This window comes from Hippopotamus amphibius, chromosome 1 (assembly GCF_030028045.1).
Source record: "Hippopotamus amphibius kiboko isolate mHipAmp2 chromosome 1, mHipAmp2.hap2, whole genome shotgun sequence".
NCBI lineage: Eukaryota > Metazoa > Chordata > Mammalia > Artiodactyla > Hippopotamidae > Hippopotamus > Hippopotamus amphibius.
This window is the reverse complement of record NC_080186.1, coordinates 142,534,850-142,559,316: the sequence shown is the minus strand read 5'-3', so window position 1 is coordinate 142,559,316 and position 24,467 is coordinate 142,534,850. Positions and strand designations below refer to the sequence as shown.

Here is a 24,467-nt window from a genome sequence, read left to right as displayed (position 1 = left end):
TGGTTAAGACTCCATGCTCCCAATGCAGGGGGCACAGGTTTGATCCCTATGGGGAACTAAGATGCCACAGGCTGCACGATGTGGCAAAAAAAAATAAAAAATAAAAAAATAAAAAATTCATGTTAGATTTCTACTTTCTACCCAGGAAGGAAAGACACTCTTCAAGCACTTTAAAAAGGGAACTACTTTTTTCATAATGATTCTAGTAGCTGACTCCTTTCCCAGGAGCAACAGGAATCACCAGTAACTATCAGGATTTCTGGTCTAGAGATGCATTAGGTGGATAAATAGTGCTGAATGGTGAGTGAAAGGAACAGGTTCTCTCGTTTAAAGCAGATGAATGCAGTGCTCTGAGATCTCAGAGGGCTGAATGACCAATCATTACCCATTTCGTATACATTGAGGTCTGATTATTTACAGGGCACTTTTGAAAGGTTAAAAAAATTCCTAATGGTTAAGAGGGTCATGGAGAGCAGAGTTCCTCTTGGGAAATATCTTGTGCTAGTGTTTTAAAAAAATGCAATTAAATTATGTGAAATATTTCAAGCACACAGACAACAAATCTCATATACTCAGCATCCAGCTTCATTAGTTTTACCCTTATGCCACATAAAGGGGAGCAGAATATGTCACCCCAAAATATGTCTCTGGCATAAGGATTATGTGGAGCTGGTTATTTTTAAGAAACAGCAGACAGAGGAGAAGTTCTGAAAAGTAAATAGGACTTGTCTTTTCTTAAGAGACGTTTACATTTATAAGGGAAATCTCCATTTGTAAGGAGATTTTTCTTCCTGTACCAGGAAGAAAAAGACAATTCTAAGTTTCCAGAAAGTCTTTATCAGCTCCCATATCTGGCCTCCTCTAACCCCAAAACTTCTTTTGCCTTTAGCTAGAGATGGTATTCAAGGTGGGGGCTAGGGCCGTTTCAGGGAGTCATTCAGTTTCCTGGTCTCTCCCATGTGTATAGGAAATATTTATTAAACTTTAATTGGCTTTTCTCCCATTAACCTGTATTTTATTACAGGAGTGTCTAAGCCGAGAACCTAGAAAAGTAGAGGGAAAATCATTTTTTCTTCCTCTACACATATGCACCTCAGATTTTATTAAAAGATTAAGCCTTACAGGTACAATTCAAGCACGCTTGTATCCCTTGCAAATGCCTTCTCTTTAATCTTGAAAATAAACTCAGTGTTCATCATTCTTCTGTGTATTTTATATATACATGTTTAGGTATCCATGTTAATGGGTGCTTTTTAATTTTATCATGTATGGGTATCACTCTGAATTTTTTTCACTAGAAATTATGCTTTGGAGCTTTATTCTTGTTGATAAATGTGGTTCTGGTTTATTCACTTTAACTGTTCCGGTGACTATACCACAATTTATTTATTGTCCTGTTGGCAAACATTTAGGCTGTTTCCAAATTTTTTTTTTTTTTTTTTTTTGCTTTAAAGAACAATGATGCAACATTCTATGTATATGTCTGTGTGTATATGTATGTGCAAGAAGATTGTCCAGGGTACATACTTAGAAGTGGAATTGTGTCATAGCATATGAGTACATAAACTCCTCTAGCTATTTTCAAATTGGTCTCCAGAGTGGTGGTATCAGTTTATCGTTTACTGATAGAATTTGAAAGTTCCTTAGTTGGGCTTTATTATCTTTAACATAATACTGAGTTAATTTGACAATATGTTGTTTAGAATTTTTTACATTTATGTTCATTGAGGAGATTGCTCTATAATTTTGTTTCCTAGAACTGTTCATGCTCATTTTGGTATCCGAATTATTCTAGCCATGAAAATTGAATTGCCTATACCTTCTATTTTTTTAAATCCATGAAAAAATTGGTATGAGATAGGAATTATCTGTCTCTTATGAACTTGGTCAAACTCACCTTTATAATCCTTTGGCTCTGTGTCTTTGGAGATAGGATTACTAAATTCAGTTTCTTGAATGGTGATTGGTTTATTCTACTTTGCTGAATCATTTTGACTATGTTTTCATAAATTTTACATTTAAAGAGATTAAACCAAGTCATTAAGTTTTCAGAAAAATATTTAAAAAAATTGATTCCATGGGCTTTTGTATATGTGAGTTCCGTATCTGTGGATACAAGGGCCAGCTGTTCTCGGTCATTTTATATAAAGGACTTGAGCATCCATGGATTGTGGCATCCACAGGAGTCCTGCAACCAGTCCCCCGCGGGTACGGAGAGACAACTGTACATCCATAATTGCAGTCTTCTTCATTCCTAGCATCGTTTTTGTGGTCTTCTCTTTCTGTGTCTTCTCCTGAATCAGTTTTGCCAAACATGACATTTCATTAGGGTTTTGAAGAGCTTAGTTTTGGTCTTATTTGATCTTTCCTATAGTTTCCTTGATTTGTCTCTCATTTTTTTTCTTCTGTTTTTCTTAGGTTTACATGGTAATTTAAGTTCCTTGAGCTGAATTTTTAACTTACCTCTTTTTCATCTTTTTGCTTTTAACAGTAAAAGCTTTAGCTGTATCCCACAAGTTTGCATATGTAAAATTTTTATAGTCATTTAGCCGCAATAAGTATAATTTCCATCATGATTTACTTCTGACCTCATGAATTACATATTTAGATGTGCATTTTGAAATTTCCAAGCATGTTAGGCTCATTTGGCTATATTTTTGATTGTTTTTAATTTAAATGTACTGTTGTCAGAAAATATGTTCTTTATGACAATGATTCTTTCAAATTCCTTTGTTGTTTAGAATTTGGTCTTTCTTTAAATTTTTAGTGTATGGTCTAAGTGTTTGAAAAGATGCATGTGTACTATTTGTTTAGAGTAGGATTTTATATGTTAGCTCCAACTACACATTAGGTCAAATGTGGTAATTTATTCAAAGCTTGATCTATGTCTGTTTCTAATAGAGTTCTATAAAAACCTCATACTAGAATTGTCAATTTTTCCATTTCTCTTTATATTCGGTGGATGAAAAAAGTCCAATCTGATAATTTTTGCTTTTAATAGGAAAATTAAATCCATTTAAATTTATTATAAGTACTGATATATTTGAATTTATTTTGAACATATTTTGTATTTTTTGCCATCATTTTCTTTGCTCTTATCTTTCCCTCTTCCCTACAGCCTGGAGAACTGATAGTTTCCTGTATCCCTCTAATTTATTTCCTCTCCTTTATGCTTACTCTTAAGTTTTTAAGATAATATTTGTAAGTAATAAGATACCTTAAGTTTTAGGAGGTACTAAGTAAATGTGGACTTTTATGGAACAATTTATGGTTAAGTTGTATATTTCTATTTTCTTCCTATTCACAATGAAGGCTTCAGCATAAATGAATTACCTATTGAACAGCCCTTCCTTACCATTATGTTGTTTCTTGTAGTTTTAGCTTTTATGTTCTTTCACGTTCTGGCATGTGTCCTTCTTCGTTTGGTGAGGGTCTGTGGGTGGTAGACCTTAGAGAGTTCGCTTATGTGAAAATGTCATTTATCACTTAGTCTTAAGTGATCGTGTAACTTTGTTATTTCGCCTAGGTCCTTCAAGGTAATTACTCCATTGTTTTTGTGGTTTCCATTGCTTGTTTAACTGCTGTTAAATTTCAAGTAGTTTGTCCATAGTCTCAGGCAGACTTTATATCTGTCTTTCACACTGTACAGTTTCACCGTGATATTACGGGCAATACATCTGGATTTATTTTGATCAGTTGTCATTCTCAATGATGATCTCTTCATATTTTGCTTCCCTACCATTCTTTCCTTGTTCTTCTATGACTCCTGTGATGTGGCTGCTGGAGCCGTTTATTCCAGCCACCGTTCCTCTTGACTACGTTTTCACCTTTGTGTGGCATTCTGGACGGGTACCCAATACCACCTTCCGATTTGGTAGTTTACTTTTAGCCAGTGTCCAGTCTCGAATGGATCCCACAAATTGCATTTTTAATTTCAGTGACAAAAGTTTTGCACTTTCAAGAGTTCTAAATGCCTCCTTCGCTTGGCTCAGTTCCTACGGTTAACATCATGACTCTCACCTGCCTTCCTCACACCTTCGATAAAACTAAGTGGTTTTTCTCGTGGTGCTGAAAGAAATTTATCCTGTACTTAAGCTTTGCTAGACCTTTTTGGTTTTATCATTTTGTCCTGTCATTGGCACGATTTGGAGCAAAGGGGTTTTCAAGATGGGAACTCTGTGATCTGGAAGCTCCCTTGGGTGGCTCTGAGCCACTGCCCAATGTCAGGGCCTGGTCTAGCCTGTGATGGTAGGGGGTGGAGAGGAAGTCCCATTGCAGAATGCTGGGAACACACTGAGCCTACTTGGGGACGTCTTCTAAATATTTAAAACAAATGCTTTCAGAAAGAGCCATTTCAACTTGGCTAAAGACATCTTTCTGTCCAGTGGTCTCCCTGCACCAGTCAATCTTACCTCCTCACACTGTTAAACAGAGGTTAAAAGATCAAGAGTCAGCCAGCCAGGGTTCAAACTTGCTTCTATCTTGAACTACTTGGGGAAAGTTTCTTAACCTCTTTATATTCATTTCCATATCTATAAAATGGGAATTAAAAAAAAAACCTAACATATGCATATGTTGCAAAATGATTTCCACAATAAGTTTAACTAATATTCATCACTTTGCAGTATAGCTGACTCTTGAACAACACAGGTTTGAACTGCACAAGTCCACTTATACACAGATTTTTTTTTTCGCTAAATACATACTACAGTAGTACACGATCCACGGGTGCTTGAATCCACGGATATGGAACTGCAGGTACAGAGGGCTAACTGAAGTCACACGTGGATTTTCCCATGTGGAGGGTTGGCGCCCCTAAACCCTGAATTGTTCAAGGGTCAACTGTGTATATATGTCAAATCATTATGTTGTACAGCTTAAACTTATACAGTGCCGAATATCCAGCATATGTCAATAAAACTGGAAAAAAAAAGCAAACAATCCTGCAAATCCCATCTAACACAAAGAGCTCTGGGAGGTTAAGTGAGATAATACATTAAAATCATGTAGATACGTACCTGGCTTATAATTTTAAGCTCCTTGTTTTTATAATCATCATTGACTAGTTGAATGTAATGAGAAAGTTAGTGTTACCTTTTTAGATACTAAAACATGATATTTGGATATGCTTGAGATATGCTTACATGTGGTAGTCTTCTAATCATTTACCCCCAGATTAAATGGAGAGCATAACCTCCCTAACAGCCTTGAGTACTGTCAGTCTAACGTTTGCCTCAAACACCACTGAATTTCTACATCAGAAATACCTATTTTGGCAGTCATCTCATTGTATTATATGTCTTAGTTTTTCATCTTGATTAGATGGTGAACAATTTGAGGCCGGGAATTTTATCTTCTCTACCTCTTTATCCCTGTACAAGTGGACCACAGGTAGGAGTTCAGTATGTATTTATCCAGTGGATCAGTGATATGGAGTAAAGCAACTGAATGTGGTCGATGGACAGGAACACAATTTTTAGGCCAAAAGGGCTCTGGGGCACTTACCCAGGTCTTAATTTCCATTGCCTGGTGCAAGAGGATTGTGGCGAGGGAAACGGTGTTGATGGGTGTCCCAAAGGTAAAGACGTCGATATCAGAGTCCTTGTAGGTCTGCAGAGGAGGAGCAAGCAGGCACTGTCAGATGTGTCCATGGACTGAAGGCCTCGGCTTTGACAAGTGATTGTAAAGCATCAGTGAAGGCAGGTGTCAAGAGAGGGGAAGGAATAGGGAGAAGGTACCTGGCTGCCATCATGTGGAGCAGACCCAAGGGACAGACAGAGGAGGAGTAAGTTGACAGGACTAACCTCTTTAAAATGCATTTGCAAAGGAAGCCATGATAAGGATTCCAGAACATTGCAGAATGCGTGAACAAAGAATTTATGGAGTACCTACCAGGTACAATGTCAATTGCTATAGATACTCCTGTGTCCACTTTTAAGGAGTTTAGGGTCTACTGTACAGGGCAAATGTGGTACAATTTAAGAGTGTAAGTGCTGTAACGGAGACAAGTGCAAGGCACCCTGGGAGTAGAGAAGAGAAATCAGCTGAGGCTGTAATAAGAGGAGTTATTCTCTTGAAACGAAAGAGGAAAGGCAGACCAGGCAAAGGCCAGAACTGAAGATGAAGAGTCCAAATAGTCCTAGGTGGTAGGTCTGTTGTGCATGTAGTAAGGGCAGAGGATGAAGCAGGAAAGGCAAGCAGAGGCCTGGCCAGGGAGGGTCTTGTAAACCAGGAAATTCAAAGAAAGCACAAAATGCCAGCCTCCTCAACACCCATCATCTTGCTATTTGCAAAAGAAACTAGGTAGACACCACTGTTTTCCTGGTAGCAATTACCCCACATCTGAGTTCCCTGTCCAGGAGGAATATAGATATCCAATACTATATAAATTCTCACTCTTTAAGTTGGGGAACCAGATTGAGATGGGGCTGGTATCCCTTGCTATCTGTATTCTTGTTTTTATTTCAAATAATGTAGTATCCCTTATTATCAGAGCTTCCTGCCTTGACCTTGGAAGGCACAGATCTAAATATAAACCAAGGGTTGCAAATTCAAATACCTTCCATGCTCAAGTAAGAAGCAGTAAATGAGTGAAGAAGGCCAGGCATGGCACAAAAGGGCATGGTGGGGACTATGGCGAAATAGAGAACATGTGCCACATCTAAGCAGGGCGGTGAGTCAACTCTGGATTTTCACCATGAGGGAAAAATGACCCAATGTAATAATAATAGCTTTCAGCTTTTCAGAAGCTGGCAGAAATTAAGACGTTTTGGTAAAGTATTCTGACTTTTTGAATACCCTGGGTAGGGTGGAGTCTGCAGGCCTCCTATTTGGAGCCTCTGCTCTGAAGTTACTACTAGAAAAATACTATTAGTCTGGGATTTCATATAAACAGGACCAGTTCTACCCTGCTATTTGTATGGTTCGAATGGGACCACACAACTTACCAGGTAGGGGATAAAGAAACAGACGAGGCTCTGGTAGAACGCATCCGCCATGGAAATCCAGAAAGTCCGCAGGTTATAGCACTGCCAGGAAAGAACGCATGGACAGTTACCACCATCAGAGCAAGCCTCTGTTCTTTGTAAGCAACTTCCTTGTGCATGGCTGGGCCAGACGGTGTGGCACTTACAATGCTTCTTATCTCAGAGACAAAAGAATGGAACAATGAAGAGCACAGACCTGGGAGTGACAGACCTCAGGTCAAGTTCCTGCTCTGTGTGACCATAGTGAAAGTCACTGAACTGCTTTGAGAATTGTTTCTTCTTCTAGAAAGTAGATAAAAACAACACCATTTCCTTGGATTTCAAGATGTCTAAATATAATTGTGCTTTGGTACCTAGTAAGGGCTCAGCTGTCAATGATTATCATTCATTAGCACATTGCTGCTGCTAATACAGTCTTAGTAAGTTTAGAGATTCTGAGGTTTCTGAATAGCAACTGAAAGGGAGCTCTCAATCACAGCCCAGGGCCACAGGTGCCCAGGAGCTCAGTGGCTTCAGAGACAAGCGTTCTCATTTGTGCTTCACTCTTCCTGCCTTCCCTGGGAAAAGTGAAACCATTTACAGTGTATGTTTTTGCTACATTAACTTCTTTTAATGTTAGGTACTCAAACATCATGCAGCCAGCTCGCCTATGGGAAGGGGGCAGTTAGAAGGGCCCAGGATGTACATGTGCCGTCGCCACGGCTCCCTCGCCTGAACTGCCAGGCTTGCTGTGTTGCTCTCCATCTGTCTTTGGGTTAAGATGCGGCTTGGTTCTTCCTGGCTCTCCACAAAATATCACCAGCTCCCAAGCACCACATCTGACTTTGCCTTCCTTTCCCCCAGGTGTAAAGATGCCCTCGTGCATATCGACATCCCTTTGCCCAGAGCCCTCTCTCTCTCCTTCATCCAAGCTCCTGGCCTGTGCCTGTGCCGGTCGGACTGCCTGACTTCTCTAAATCATTTAGGGCATCAGTGTGGCCTCTGTGCCTTGTAAGACACTATTCTGATGGCTTTTAGTCCCATGGATTCCCAAACCGAGCCTTGGGGGTTCTGTTGAAGGCCTACAAAGACCTTCTTTGATAAGGATGATGGGATCTTTCTGTAAGCCCTCTTCCCCTTTAACTAGGCAGTCCCATATTAATGTGTGATGTAATTAAGAAATAACTAAAAAGAAAAATACTCACTGGTCTGGTCCATCACCTTCAACAACAAATGAGAAAAAGGTCAGGAACAGGGAGCAGTGTTCCTGGGTCACATGGGAGGTAAGTGGCAGAGTGGTGACCAGAACATAGGACTCCTAGCCCAGCGCTCCTTCTCACCACCTCCAGGGAGGAGCTGGAGGTCAGCCCCTGCCTGCCCGAGCCCCTTACCTCAGAGTTCTGCCCGCTCTTGTACAGCTCAGGTAATGCCAGGAGTGTTTCCATAGAGATGTCTTTATCGAGGACTCCAAAGACAAGAGGAGGCAAGGAGGTGAAGAACAGATTGAAGAAGATCATCTGCCAGTAATCGATCATGGTGGAGCCAGAGAAACCACAGAAGAACTGGTACCAGAAGAGCAGATTGACGTAGCACTGTAGGCAGAGAGGGTGGCCTCGTGAGTGAGGACCCGTGGGCAGCCGGTCACCAGATGCTGCTTAGGAGCTCTGACAGGTCACTACGCAGACTTGGAGCTTCAATTTCCTTATTTGTGACATGCAGGTTTGTGTAAGGATTGGAGGTAATTCTCATTCTCAGATTCTGCTGTTACTGTTACTTCTCCTCCTCCTCCTCCTGACCTTCTTTAGGACATGAAGGGAATTCCACCAGCTTGTTAAGTATACTATCATTGTTAAGAGTGTAGGTTTTTGGAGGCAGAGAGGATGGGTTTTGAATTCCCAGTTCTGTCATGTACTAGCTGTACGACCTTGGACAAATTGCTTAGACTTTCTGAAAGTCATCTTGCCATCTTTCAGATGGGATTAGTAGTACCTAGACCATGGCACATGATACCAAAAGGCAGTAGTTATGATTAGTAGTGTGGTAAGAGGAAGGGATGCCAGAAGGACTTGAGTGCAGTCAGGACAGCTGGGTGACTTCGTGCGGAGGTTGACCTCACAACACCTTCCTAATGGTCATGCAGCTCAGAAGGGGAAGATGTCTTATGCCTAAGTGTTACTCTACACTCTTGAAAGATCTTTCCACTCAAGACCTCCCCACCTGAGAAGGGCTGGGTCACTATTACTGTCTAACACATTGTGCTGTGGTTTGGTGACTTGACCAAGGTCACGGAAGCAGCTGGTCCTGGGGTTAGAACTAGAACGTCTCAGTTCCATGTGGCTGAGGCACAGAGGGGTGAAGGGGCTTGTAAGGAATCATTCAGCAGGTTTGTGTTCAAGCTAGAATTCTCATTCCCTAACCCCGGGCCAGTGTTATTTTTAAGAGGCTCTCTTTATTATTGAAATACTACTAATAACATGAACATTGATATTAACACCATGATTGTTATTTGCGCTTCTATTTGTGAGAGGTGTGTGATATACTTTTTCAGTATGTAACACGTTAGTAGATATGCAATATACATAATTTGTCCCAACAACCTAGCAAGATTAGTTATTGCTAATATAGTAGTACTATATTTAATGTTATTAAATAATATAACTTGATAATAGTTATTTAACATTATCTACAGATGAGGAATCTGAGGCTCTGAGATACTCAGTTAACCCCTGCCCACATGCAGAGATAGGAAGTGGCACAACCAGCCCCTGAATTTTCAAAGCTTGCTCCTCAGCCACCCCCAAGACCTTTTAGTTCCATCTTCGGATTAAACAATAACAATGTTGACTGAGATTCTTCCAGCCAAGGAGCTCCAGTTTTGGCTTTTCTGCCAAGATGACTAATGGGAGGCTTCCTGGCTTTGAAAGAGACCCTGGTGCTCTGAGACACCCTGGACCTTACGTTTCTCTATCCCAGGGCCGGGCTCCCCTCCATTGCCGCTACAGGGTTTCAGGTCGCATCCTCCCACGCCAGTCCTGTGATTCTGTGATGGCTTTACTCCTATGAGTTTTGATCAAGTTATTTCTCAGAGGGGGAGATGTGGGAAGGAGAGGGCTCAGTCTCTTTCCTATGCTGCAGGTAGGTTCGAAATACACTGTGGGCAGACTCTGAGCCCCCAAATCAACATCAATCGTTTGTGCCCTTGACAGGGTGGGTTTAAGAGGAACCGAAGTGCTAAAGTCTCCTTGATACTAGCATTCAGCAACTGTATGAGGCTTTGACTTTTTTTGGCCCTTTGAGCTCCTTGCCTTGCTTCTCCTTCCCCAGCTAGCTGGGTGAGACAGTAACTCTTATCTCCATGTACACACAGGAGGCTTGAGTGGCTCAGATGGGGTTAGTGACTACACCAAAGTTTTGCGGCCAGTTTGGGCTGGAACTGTGACTTGAGGTTGTAGAATCTTAGGACTCTGGGGTGATGCCATCTATAGATCAAGGTCAAGAATAGCAACAGCAGCATAACAACAGTAAGAGACTCCTAAAGCACTTCCTATATGCCAGGTTCTGTTCTGACCCATTCAATCCACCTACCAGCCTTATGAGGATATCACTACTATCTTCATTTAACAATTGAGAAAACCAAGCCTCAGAGAGGTCAACTCATGGGGCTGGGGTTACAGACTAGTAAGTACCAAAGCTGGAATCAGACCTAGATGTTCTGGCTAAACAATATGCTATGAAACAACCAATGGATCACTGAAAAAATCAAAGAGGAAATCAAAAAATACCTAGAGACAAATGACAATGAAAACATGATGATCCAAAACTTATGGGATGCAGCAAAAGCAGTTCTAAGAGGGAAGTTTATAGCAATATAATCTTACCTCAGGAAACAAGAAAAATCACAAACGACCTAACCTTACACCTAAAGCAACTAGAGAAAGAAGAATAAAGTAGAAGAAATCATAAAGATCAGAGCAGAAACAGCTGGAATAGAGATGAAGAAAACAATAGAAAAGATCAATGAAACTAAATACTGGTTCTTTGAAAAGATAAAATTGATCAACCTTTAGTGAGACTCATTGAGAAAAAAAGGGAGAGGGCTCATATCAATAAAATAAAAAATGGTGCTTAATTGATCTCTTTTTTCCTCTGTTCTTCAGATTGGATAATTAATATTATTCTGTCTTCAAGTACTCTGGCCCTTTCCTTTGTTATCTCTGTTACTCTGTTGAATTCACCCAGTGAAATTTTTAAAATATCACATTCTTCTATTCTAAAATGTTCATTTGGTTCCTTTTTATACATTTTATTGCATTGCTCGTTTCCTATTTGTGTTCATTTGTAGTACTTTTTTTCCTTTTGACCTCACTGAACATAGTTATAGTCCCTCAGAGCTATCTGAGAGCCTGCCTCCCAGGCTTGAGTCCTCAAAAAGACCCAATAAAATAAAAAATGAAAAAGAAGTTGTTACAACAGACACCACAGAAATACAAAGGATCATAAGAGGTTACTACAAGCAACTATATGCCAATAAAATAGACAACCTAGAGGAAATGGACAAATTCTTAGAAAAGTACAATCTTCCAAGACTGAACCAGGAAGAAATAGGAAATATGAACAGATCAATCACCAGTACTGAAATTGAAACTGTGATAAAAAAAATTTCCAACAAAGAAACGTCCAAGACCAGATGGTGTCACAATTGAATCCTACCAAACATTTAGAGAAGAGTTAACACCTATCCTTCTGAAACTATTCCAAAACATTGCAGAGGAAGGAACACTCCCAAACTCATTCTGTGAGGCCACCAGCACCCTGATACCAAAACCAAAGTTACCATACACACACAAAATTACAGGCCAATATCACTGATGAACATAGATGCCAAAATCCTCAACAAAATACTAGCAAACCGAATCCAACAACACATTAAAAGGGTCGTACACCACGATCAAGTGGGATTTATCCAAGGGATGCAAGGATTTTTCAGTATCCACAAATTAGTGTGATACACCACATTAACAAATTGAAGAGTAAAAACCATATGATCATGTCAATAGATGCAAAAAAAGCTTTTGACAAAATTCAACACTCATCTTTGATAAAAACTCTCCAGACAGTTGGCAGAGAGGGAACATACCTCAACATAATAAAGGCCATATATTGACAAACCCACAGCTAACATTATATTCAATGGTGAAAAGCTGAAAGCATTTCCTCTAAGGTCAGAAACAAGACAAGCATGTCCACTCTTGCCACTTTAATTCAACATAGTCTTGGTAGTCCTAGCCAGGGCAATCAGAGAAGGACAAGAAATGAAAGACATCTAAACTGGAAAAGAAGAAGTTAAATCGTCACTGTTTGCAGATATGATACTATACATAGATGATCCTAAAGAATCGACCAGAAAATTACTAGAGCTCATCAATGAATTTGGTAAAGTTGCAGTTTACAAAATTAATACACAGAAATCTCTTGTATTTCTATACACTAACAATGAAAGATCATAAAGAGAAATTAAGGAAACAATCCCACTTACCATCTCTCAAAAAGAATAAAATACCTAGGAATAAACCTACCTAAGAAGGAAAAAGACCTGTACTTTGAAAACTATAAGATGCTGATGAAAGAACTTGAAAATGACACAAAGAGATGGAAAGATACACCATGTTTGTGGGTTGGAAAAATCAATATTGTCAAAATGACTATACTACCCAAGGCAATCTACAGATTCAATGCAATCACTATTAAATTACCAATGGCATTTTTTACAGAATTACACCAAAAAATTTTACAATTTGTATGGAAACACAAAAGACTAAAATAGCCAAAACTATCTGGAAAAGAAAAATGGAGCTGGAGGAATCAGGTTCTCTGACTTCAGATTATACTACAAAGCTGCAATTGTCAAAACAGTATGGTACTGACACAAAAATAGAACTATAGATCAATGGAACAGGCTAGAAAGCCCATAAATAAACTCACAAACCTATTGTCAATTAATCTATGACAAAAAAGGCAAGAATATACAATGGAAAAAATACAGTCTCTTCAGTAAGTGGTGCTGGGAAAACTGGACAGCTATATGTGAAAGAATGAAACTAGAACGTTCTCTAACACCATAAACAAAAATAAACTCAAAATAGTTTAATGACTTAAATATAGACGTGACACCATAAAACTCCTAGAAGAGAACATAGGCAAAACATTCTCTGACCAATGTTTTCTCATGTCATTCCAATGTTTTCTCATATCATACCAATGTTTTCTTACGTCAGTCTCCCAAGGCATAGAAATAAAAGCAAAAATAAACAAATGGGACCTAATCAAACTTATAAGCTTTTGAACAATAAAGGAAACCATAAACAAAATGAAAAGCCAACCTATGAACTGGGAGAAAATATTTACAAACAAAGCGGCTGACAGGGTATTCATCTCCAAAATATACAAATAGCTTATGTAGCTCAATATCAAAACAAACAAACCAGTCAAAAAATTGTCAGAAGATCTAAATAGACATTTCTCCAAAGAAGACATACAGATGGCCAAAAAGCACATGAAAAGATGCTCAACATTGCTAATTATAAGAGAAATGCAAAATCAAAACTACAATAAAATGAGGTGTCACCTCACACCGGTCAGAATGGCCATCATCAAAAAACCTACAAACAACAAATGCTGGAGAGGGTGTGGAGAAAAGGGAACCCTCTTACACTGTTGGTGGGAATGAAAATTGACATGGCCACTATGGAGAACAGTATGGAGGTTCCTTAAAAAACTAAAAATAGAATTACCATGTGATTCAGCAATCCCATTCCATGGCATATATCCAGAGAAAACCATAATTTCAAGGGATACGTGCACCCCAATGTTCATGCACCCCATAGTTACACTAGCCAAGATGTGGAAGCAACACAAATGTTCATTGATAGGGGAATGGATAAAGAAAATGTGGTACATGTATACAATGGAATATTACTCAGCCCTAAAAAATGAATGATATAAAATGCCATCTGCAGCAACACAGACCTAGAGATTACGATACTAAGTGAAGTAAGTCAGGCAGGGAAAGACAAGTATCATATGATATCATTTACATGTGGAATCTAAAAAAATGATATAAATGAACTTATTTACAAAACAGACTTTGAAAACAAACTTATGGTTACCAAAGGGGAAAGATGGGGGAAGGGATAAATTAGGAGTTTGGGATTAACATATATGCACAATATAAAGTAGATAATAGATATAAAATACATAATCAACAAGGACCTACTGTATAGCACAGGGAACTCTACTCAATAATCAGTAATAACATATATGGGAAAAGAATCTGAAAATGAATGGGTATATGTATATGTATAAATGAATCACTTTGCTATATACCTGAAACTAACACAACATTGTAAATCAACTATACTCTAATATAAAATAAAAATTAAATTTAAAAAAGGAATAACTCAATTAAAAAATGGAAACTATATTAATCCAAAAAAAGAAAAAAAGGAATACAAGGTTCCTGACCTTCAGTCTTGGGCTTCTAACACCACATCATTATACTGCTCTGCCTCTTCTGCTCTACCAGGGATTTTCAACTAGAGATGTACGTGTTCTAGAGCTACTCCAAGTGCTGTTCGTGGACCTGTGTTGATCTAGGAGTGTTTGTTACTTGTCCACAATAAGACAAGTAAAGAAATTGAAAACAAGTATTTAGAAACTTCTATAAGCAATCTGACAGGGTAGTTTATGTCTATTGAATGTAATAATAAACAACTTGGACTTGTGTTAAAGAAAATACATGTCTTATCCCAGGTTCTTGGTGCAACTTAACTGCTCCCTTTTCTATGTCCTAAGCTACACTCTTATAGTTCCTTTATAACTTCCCTACTGCCTTTGTGTTTCTACTGTAAGTCTCTTACAGTTGCTTTTGGAATTAAATACAACGTATGCTATAAAATGATGAATAAACTTCCTGAAATAGTTCCTGTAAGCACTCAGGTTGTCAAACATCTCCTCCTTGGCAGGGAAACTGATCAACTCATAGTTCAATCTCCTTGTCTTTCAGACCATAGTTTAAATGCTATTTTCTTCTGGATTGATTAGGTTAAGAGTCTCCTGGTGGTACGTGTATAGCACCCTGGCCTTTACTCTAGGGAGATGTGCTGAAGACAATGTTTTAAAAATTTTAACTTCTTTCTCCCTATAGTAGTGCTTGTCAGTTTTTAATGTTCGTGTGAGTCACCTGGCGATCTCACTGACAGCGCAGACTCTGAGTTAGTGGGCCTGGCGTGCAGCCTGAGGGTGCCCATTTCTAATGAGCATCGAGGTGATGCTAAAGCTGCTGGGCCAAGACACTTTGAGAAGATTTACAGAAACCAGGAGGTGACAAATTACATTCTGCACGTCAAGTCAGCCATAAAGAAAGTTTTACTGGGACACAGCCACAGTGATTCATTTGCACATTGTCTATAGCTGCCACAGTGGAGCTGAGTCGGTGCGACAGAAGCTCTATGGCCCACAAAGCAGACAGTATTTATGATCAGGTCCTTTGCAGAAGTTTGCTGAGCTCCGATTTAGACCATAAGCCTCATGAGAAGAGGGACCATGTCTGTCTAGATCTCTGCTCTATACCCAGTGCCTGATAGTGTTCCCAACACAGCAGATGTTCCATAATGATCTGGACAAACTAAGTACATCTTGGTGGTTCTATTGTCCTAACACTCATCCTGGAGTTTTAACATGAAAGTGTTTTCTTCCTCCGCAGGTCGTGTTAGGACCTTGCTCGTCTGCACTTGCTCTGCCTGGCTGGAGTCTCTGCACCCCGGAGAGAGCGCAGTGAACCCCGTGATGGTATCGTTGAGATTGGGCGCCTGTTTTTCCTCCCAAGAAGCTACAGTGCAGTAATTAATTCATTGTTCACATTTCAGAGCAGGCAGGGCTTTAATCCCCTCGGAAATTGGTTTCGGATGTGGAAGTCATAGTTCTCCACCCTCTAATTGCAAAGGGGAGATAATACGGCATCAGTATTGCAATTTCGAGCACGGCATCAGGCTGGAAATACATATCATTTAAGCTTTGAAAGCATGGCTGGCTGGAAACGTTTCCTTTTCTATTTCACAAATTTAATGCAGAGAAGAGGTTGTGCTTATTCAAAAGAATGATTCTTTTGGAGGCAAGAGAAAAACATTAATCGGGGGCATTTTGAATTCTAAGTAAACAGTCTTTTCAGTCAAATAGAGTCATTTGCATAGACTTGCCGAAATGATGGTACCATCCAGTTTATGGAATTTACATTATTTGTTGTCATGCTGCTTATTTACATATACATTGAACTTTGCACAGAAATGCTCATTCCCGAGTCAGGGTAACTGTGACTGCCTGAAGGCAGGCCTGGGAGAACGGAGCGAGAGGGAAAAATATATGCCATTTTATAGTTGCTACTTGGCTAATGTGTTTCCCTTCCATCACCCTGGTTTTAATCCTCCCTTTTTCCTTATGCTAATAGGAGTCGGATTCTATTTGGAGTCTCTTGGGGATTATTCAAAGGTCCTTGAACTAGATAATGAAAAACACAGGCCCTGTTCCCTCCCTTAGTACAGCAGTGCCCTGACTTCTTCCTATGGCCGCAGTTAATCAAGGGCTTTGCAAACAAAAGCCTCTGACAGTTTTAATACCTCAGTTGGTGTGTGCCTGCTTTGGGCCCTTATCAACAAGACAGAAATACACATATTTTTTAGAGAAACAATAATACCTTCGAATGATTGTATTTGTATAGTGCTATGTGCTATTCAGAGCTCTGATGCTAAAGCCTCTCGATAATACTTCTAGAGACAGAGAGAGTCCTAGTCTCCCCATATTATTGATGAAGAAACCAAGGCTCAGAGAGGTTAAGTAACTCTTTCAAGTTCACACAGCACACTAGAGTCAGGTAAGACTAAAACCCAGATGATCACCCTACTCTAAACATTTTTTCGGATAGATATTTTATTTAGAAGTCCTCAGTGGGAAGGCTGGCAATGCTGAAGGGATACGTAAGGGTCTGAGTCCTAAACCTTTCCCTTCACTATCCTGAGGGGTGGGGTGGTGCTCTTGCATTGGGTGGCTCTACCTGGGGAGGAAACCTAAGCTACAAGTCCGGCTAGTTGTCCTTCAGATCTTCCTTCCTCAAAGTCAGAAAAGAAATCTCATTTATGGAGCCCCTCTAAGAGTTACAAGAGCAGCAACAATGATAAAAGGAATGACTAACTTTATAGGGAGATCAGTAGGTGCCAGTCACTTTCTACATAAGCTGTCTTTTCATCCTCATAGCAAGTGTGGGAGAAAGGTACTATTACCATCCCCATTTTAGAGATGGGGAAACTAAGGTGTAGGACCATTACAAAACACAGGAGCCTCGATTTGAACCAAGTCTGATCTGACTCCAAAGTCCATGCTTAACTCTTCACACTGCCCCCGATGTGCCAGGTGCTTTCCAGATAGGATTGCCAATCTTTACAATAACATCTCCAAATAGCATCAGCCCCATTCTACCCAAGAAGAAATGGAGGCCTGGAGAACTGAATGGTCTTGCCCAAAGTCACTGAGCTAGTAAGAGACAGTTTCAGGATTCAAAATCCAGGTCAGCCTGACTCATTTCCGTATGCAGAGATGCTTTGTCTATCACAGTGGGGAGAGCGGGTTCCCCTGGCCAGGACTCCCAAGGCCCGGGTGGGAGGTTACCGCAGGGCTGCTCACCACGTTCTTGTAGAAGTAGTACACCACCATCCTGGCCAGGCGCGAGTAACACCAATGTCCGTGCACAAGCAGCAGCTTCTTGAGGTGTCTGAAGCGGGAGATGGCAAAGTCACTGGACATGACGGCCTGAGAGGGCAGAACAGACACATCAGCTTCCACCCACGGCTGCCAGTGCACCAAAGAGGCTCCCTTGAGGATGGTACTCTGTTCCAGGTCCACAGCCGGTAGGGTCCAAAAGACCCTTTGTCAGATGTAGCACACTTGGGTGGCTTTTTGGACTCTGAGACCCAACCCTCTCCTCCGGGAAATGCAAACCTCCCTAGAATCCAAGGAGGGCAGGTCAGAAGGGACCAGTGGTCTGGTCTGGCCCTTCACCTCTTTCCACTTATCCAACAGGCATTTATTGTGAACCAGTGTATGTTGGGCACCATGCTAGGCATGTGATGGTTGACCAGAGAGTAGGAGCTTCCATGCAAGTGATCCTCAAACCTCTCAACACCCTTGGCTACCTCCTGAGGCAGGCCATTTGCTCCACTCTCAGGTGGAGCTGATGGTTGGATAGCTTTTCCTTTCCGTGGAGCTAAGATGTGTCTTCTGCCCTTGGGATGACTCAGAACAAGGCCCAGTTCATAGTACTTTTAAGACTGTGAGGTCATGCCTGGTTATAAATTCTGGTCTGAGTCTTGGTCAGGGTGTTTAAGCTCTCTCAGCCTCAGTTTCCTCATCTGAAAAAGTGGAATACCAATCCCTAACACACACGGTGGTGGTGACTGCTGAAATTAACTGGGATAATAAATGTGAAGTGCGAATAGAGTGCCGGCCTGTGATAGACACTCAGAAGGTGACAGTGTTTGTTCCTCTTGGTCAACAAATTTAGGCAACACCTAATGTCTGCACTGGGAGTGGGAATACAATTGTTAATGGTTCAAAACGACAAAGTGGGGTCTGTTTTAATGGGGAATATTAGCAGCTCGTTAGTATGCTTGTTCCAAGCTGAATTTTGAGTAATTTTAGTATACTTTTAAGATACACCAAGCAATTTGTAGGTCCAGCTAGCCATCACGACTAAAATGACAATTAAAAAATGTTTTCCAATGTCTTTACATCTGTTGCTGCTCACAGAGGGCTTTGCAATTTTGGATGTGGTGGAGGTTACAGGGAAGAAGCACGGAATCAGGGAAAATCTTAGGTTTTGCTGAATGATTGCGTACTATTTGGCTTTAGAACACAGGTATTGCCATTGTCTGTAAAAAGCCAAGCATCCTTCGATCTCTGTTCTGAAGGGCTGGGCAGTAGGGATGCAGTGATGGAGGTTATGTATTGGCAGGGAAGCCCCTCTGCCTCTCAGATGATAATTATGCAAAGCTGTTTGAGAGAAATTCCTCCAACACTGTGGGGAATTCCTTAACTCACCAGTAAGGGTAAAGGAGAGTAAGAAAATAAGAAGAGTTGAAGGAAACAATACCTGCATGCCTTCCTGTCCAGATATTCCAATCCCAATATCAGCAGCTTGAATCATGCTTACGTCATTTGCTCCATCACCTGAAAGGACAGAGGTCATGAGGTCCTGATTCAACTGCTGTGTGACAATGAGAAGTTTTTTTTTTGTTTGTTTTTTAATTTTTATTGGAGTATTATTGCTTTACAATGTTGTGTTAGTTTCTGCTGTACAGCAAAGTGAATCAGCTATAAGTATACACATATCCCCTCTTTTTTTGGATTTCCTTCCCATTTAGGTCACCACAGAGCATTGAGTAGAGTTCCCTGTGCTATACAGTAGGTTCCCATTAGTTATCTATTTTATACATAGTATCAATAGTGTATATATGTCAATCCCAATATCCCAATTCATCCCACCCCCTCTTTCTCCCTTGGTATCCATATGTTTGTTCTCTACATCTGTGTCTCTATTTCTGCTTTGCAAATCAGTTCATCTGTACCATTTTTCTAGATTCCACATATAAGCAATATTATACGGTATTTGTTTTTCTCTTTCTGACTTACTCCACTCTGTATGACAATCTCTAGGTCCATCCACGTCTCTGCAAATGACACAATTTCGTTCCTTTTCATGGCTGAGTAATATTCCAGGCAATGAGAAGTTTTATACAAGTGGCTCTAAATTGTCTCTATTTTAGCAAGTTTCATCTTAACCTTCATGAATGATGTCTTTTCATGTCTTCATGGGGTATTTGAAGCCCTGCCAACCTCGAGTGAGAAACCAGACCCACTCACCCTGGCCTGTCCACACCAGTCCCCGCCAAACCTGAGGCTGTTTCAGGGGTGTGAGTGCATCCTTGTCCTTGGGGCTCCATTCACATGTTATTCTTTACATCACATGCATGCTCTTTACAGCCTTTCCTATATATGGAACACTTCATAATATGGTTCCAAATGCACGGCTTAAAAATGTAACCAAAAGTAAAACTAATATTTTCAAAAGAAAAAAAAATCTTTGAATAGAGGAATGGATAAATAAAGCAGGGTATTACATTTCATGGAATACTAGACAGTTAAAAGAGTGGGCAAGACCTGTTTGAATCAGTTTGGGTGAAGCTCAAAATACATGACTGGGTGAAAATAAAACATTGCAAAATGAAAAAAAAAATTGTCCTTATTTTGTACATAATTGAATCCTTTTAATGTTGCTCTGAACAGTCCTATAGGAAAAGTCACTGCTACAGTCATTTAGCCTGAGAGATCTCTTCTTCTTTAGACAAGAAGCTCTACTTTTTCTTCATCATTTAACAAACATTTATTGTGTCTTTTAGGTACAATGTGAGGTATTAGGAATATGATGGTATGTGAGCCTTGGGCAGTACTTCACAGTTTGCCAAAAAGGCCTTCACAGATGTTACAATGGGCTTCACGGGGAAGCAAATGGAGAATGTGTGCAACATAGGGGCTCAGCAAGGGTAATTGAGGTAGTGAAGGGACCCAGGAAGACTGAACTAAGATCTTTCTGATCCCAGGGGCAGCATCTCTCTCCTAGCTTGGTATCACTTAACATACCACATCAAGACAATTGGCATGCTGCGCGCTATGTCACCAGAATTGCCAGTGGTATCCATGGACAGGGACAGTGTTCAGTGATGTTTCGGAATATAGGAACATGGGATTGACTCATTTTTGGGCTTGAGGTACATTGAGTCACCTTGAGTTCCAAGTCAAAGAATCAGTTGTTTCAGGACACTGGAGGTTAGGGCATGGAAATATATACACACACATGCCACCTTTTATACCAGCACCGTCAAACAGATTTTTTTCTGTGATAGAAATGTCCTATATCTTTACTGTCCAATTTGAAAATCATTAGCCCCCGATGACTACTCAAATGTGGCTGGTGAATTTCTATTTAATTTTGAATTTAGCTTTAAATAGCCACAATAGAGCAGGTAGCAACCGTGTGGGAACAGCACAGCTCTGAACAATAAGGTCTTCCTCACAAGCCTGGCTTTTCCATCAGACTACGAAGCCTTATCCATCAGACTAGAATTTAGCAAACTTTTCCCGTAAAGGGCCAGATAGTAAATAGTTTAGGCTTTGTCGGCCAAGAAGCAAAACTGAACAACTGTTCTTGCTGAGAGGCTAATAGTTTTTACACCTTTTACCATTAAAAATACAAAACCAGTCTTAGCATCGCTACAAAAATATGCAGTGGGCTGACTCAGCCTGAGGGTCCCGATTTGTAGACTGAACTGCCTTCATTCTTTTCCTGGCCCCACCTGTTTTTCCAGTAGGTTCTCATAATAATCTACAATTCAATTGATAAGAGATATTATAGAGATTTTCACAGAGATATTAATAGAGACTGTGGAGAAAATGTTCTTCTAATTATCTGGCAACAAAATTCGTTAACCTCCAATTTTGTCATTGTGCGTAGCTGTGACTCTTCTGATGATGCCTTTTATCTTGTCAGCACAGCAGTGCATGATTTCCATCTTCCCTGTGGCAGAACAAATCCATCTTTTACTCTCTTCCGTTAGCAAGCCCGTGGACGTAGAGGTGTGGCACCCTGCTACTTCTTGCCCTGCTGGTTTTGTTTCTGCTGCTGTGGCAGTGAAGCCAGGCTCTCACCTCTGGGAATCAGTCCCAGGCTGTTGCCTTGAATGTGTCTGAAGTTTTGAAGAGGACAATTGAGGGGATAAAATTAGGATGCAGTTGCTAAAGCTCTGCTCCCTGTATTCTTTATGCCCACTCCCCCCCCCCTTTTTTTTTTCCCTCCTGGCTATAAACTATTTTTACCAGAAGACCAGGAGAAAAATAAAACCCAATGTAAAGTAGGCCTCTTATTTGAAATGCCAGGAAAGAAAATCTCTTTCCATGTCTGTGTAGGAGGAAGAGACCCTCAACCATCTGTAAGAATGTCCTTAAACGAAAGCAGTGTTGACCATGTGCTTGTTATGCGCCAGGCATGGGATGGGATTGAATAAGACTGACACTGTCCCTCCACGCAAGGAACTCCTGGTCTCCCGGCAGCCCAGCACTGAGGCCTCATGGCACTGCGGAGCTCTGTGGGTGGGAGACTATGGAGTAAAGGAACATTAGGCGGGACTAGAGGAGGTATTACAGAGGAAATGGCTTGAGCAAAGGCCAAGAAGCCAGAGAGGACGAGGCTCCTGGAGGATGGTAAGCAGCTTCATGTGGCTGGAACATGGACTGCTGAATGTTGGGGGCAGGAAGGTGGCTGCGGGGAGAAAGACGGCTGGAGAAGTAATGGAGCCCAGATCATGAGGATTCTTGTAAACCAGGTTTGGTTGTTCCTGGAAGGCTTGACATAAGGACAGCGTTAATTTCTCTGCCTCAACCACGACTAAAATTTAATCTCCTGTGAGCAATTCTTCATCAACCTTACAAGCCAGCGTTTATTGAGTGGTGTCTTATATCTAGAAATGAACATACAACATTAAATGTGGGGCAGGCTCCACTTTGAGAATCTCCCCACCAGCCAGCAACACTCAGCTTAAACTTGAATATCAAGTTCACAGGCACCTGAGGTGCATGGTATCGTGCCATGTGTTAAGTATGCAAGGGCACATGGTCTGCATCCCAGAAGGGAGTGGGACTAAATGTATCTCGAGCTACCTGGAAGCGTGAGACCCCTCTTGGCTTTGGCCTCCATCCAAGCCCTGCCTTCTCCTTAGCGGACCTGCTCTTCCTGAGAACTTGGATTCACCTTTCCACTCTACTTAGCCTCTGCCCATCTGCTGGCTGCCGCAGATTGATTGTCACTTTGACCTCTCTCCCTCTAAGACAGTGACCCTCAGCCTGAGCATCCTGACTGTGGTACCTGACCCCTCACCCATGGTCCAGAGTGGCCTTGCCCAGCTGCCCCCACATCTCCGCTTGACGGGTACCTATGGAAAGGGTCATGACTCTCAGTCTGTCTCGCACCAGCTTGACGAGCATACTCTTCTGGAGCGGGGTAGAGCGGCAGCACAGGACAGACCGGCAATACTGGGTCAACTCCAGAAACTTCTCCTCCAGTTTTCCCTGGAAAATGGCATTCAACGTCTTCCCATCGATGACCAATCCAACGTCTGGAACTGCAGCTCCTGAGGCAGGGGTTGGTGTTGCAGAAGGCAGGTGGAACCCAAAGAGCTTGTGGTCTGGCTTCTGAGGTCCATGAAGTTGCTTTGCCTCTTCCAATGCCAAGTTGAGGATGGATTCACAGGTTTCCTAGAAAAGGCAGGGTAACAAATTTAGTGTTAGTGAGGAATACTGGAAACAGGTTAAGAATCTCACTTTATTCTTTAGTAAAAGAGTTATAAACTCTACCACCATAGAGATGACCTAGGAATCACTTTCTGATTTTGATATTTCTCTGCAATATTTCAAACAGCATCAAAGCAACAGTAATTTGGAACCAAATTAATGGCCAGAACAGGCGAGAAAGCTTGGGAATGGGAATGGAGAGAGCTCAGCAAGATGGGGACTTTTACAGGGATGATACAATGGAATAAATGATAGTGATATGATGGTAAATGATGACAATGTGTCATGCTGGTATTGTGCTTTCCCTTTCTCACAAGTCATCTCTGTTCTCCTTGTTCCTCAGAACATTCCCGTGTGGTAAGCAGGGTGGGTATTACTGACTTGAGAGATGAGGAAACTGCAACAGTGAAATCCTTAGTAACTTGCCCAAGGTCATCCAGCTTAGTAGGGGAAGCAGATTGTTATGACGCAAATTCTGGCATCTTACCTGAAAAAATACACTGACTGCATGTTTATCCGTTGGTATAAATGTATTGGTCATACTGGTTAAAACTGACCACGTATATGAGTCTTATTGATTTAAAGAAACTTCTTATTGATTTTTTTTCTGATGTTTACCTTGAAACATGGTGAAGAAGTTATTTCCTCTTATCAGTTCTCCTCCATTACTTTTGATTGTATCAAAGATAAAGACAGATCTTGGATCTAAATATATCCTTAGCACCTCTTTCACTTCTTTAAACATCACTTTTAAATAAAGATAGAGAAAAGTGGTGGCAGTCAGCTGGATTATCAATTTTAATTGCATTGTTTTGTTCACAGGGTCTTTATTTAGCAGTGTTCTTTTATTTGTGGCAAGGGGTGATGATTTTTCATTTACTGTGGTGCTAAAACATTCTTCTAAGAATAAATTTTAAAAAGTTCAAAGTGAGTCTATGTAAACTAAATCATTAAATAAACAACAGTATAGATAATATGTGGATTTAGGCAAAGATTATGAAGGTTGTTCTGAAAAGACAAGTTTGGAGACCATTGATCTAGAAGCTTCTGAGAATA

The 24,467-nt window shown here is 40.7% G+C and overlaps 1 protein-coding gene across 3 annotated transcripts in view; it reads right to left on the bottom strand.

The window, feature by feature from the left end:
• ATP10B (ATPase phospholipid transporting 10B (putative)) overlaps positions 1–24,467 on the bottom strand; it is a 330,102-nt gene that overhangs the window by 11,754 nt on the left and 293,881 nt on the right. For all 3 annotated transcript variants that reach the window (XM_057729720.1, XM_057729733.1, XM_057729726.1), the window contains 6 exons: positions 23,054–23,375; positions 19,162–19,238; positions 17,697–17,822; positions 8,357–8,557; positions 6,948–7,028; positions 5,506–5,610 (listed from right to left, as the gene is read on the bottom strand). In XM_057729720.1, coding sequence (XP_057585703.1) covers positions 5,506–5,610; positions 6,948–7,028; positions 8,357–8,557; positions 17,697–17,822; positions 19,162–19,238; positions 23,054–23,375 — 912 coding nt within the window. The remainder of the gene's footprint in view (positions 1–5,505; positions 5,611–6,947; positions 7,029–8,356; positions 8,558–17,696; positions 17,823–19,161; positions 19,239–23,053; positions 23,376–24,467) is intronic.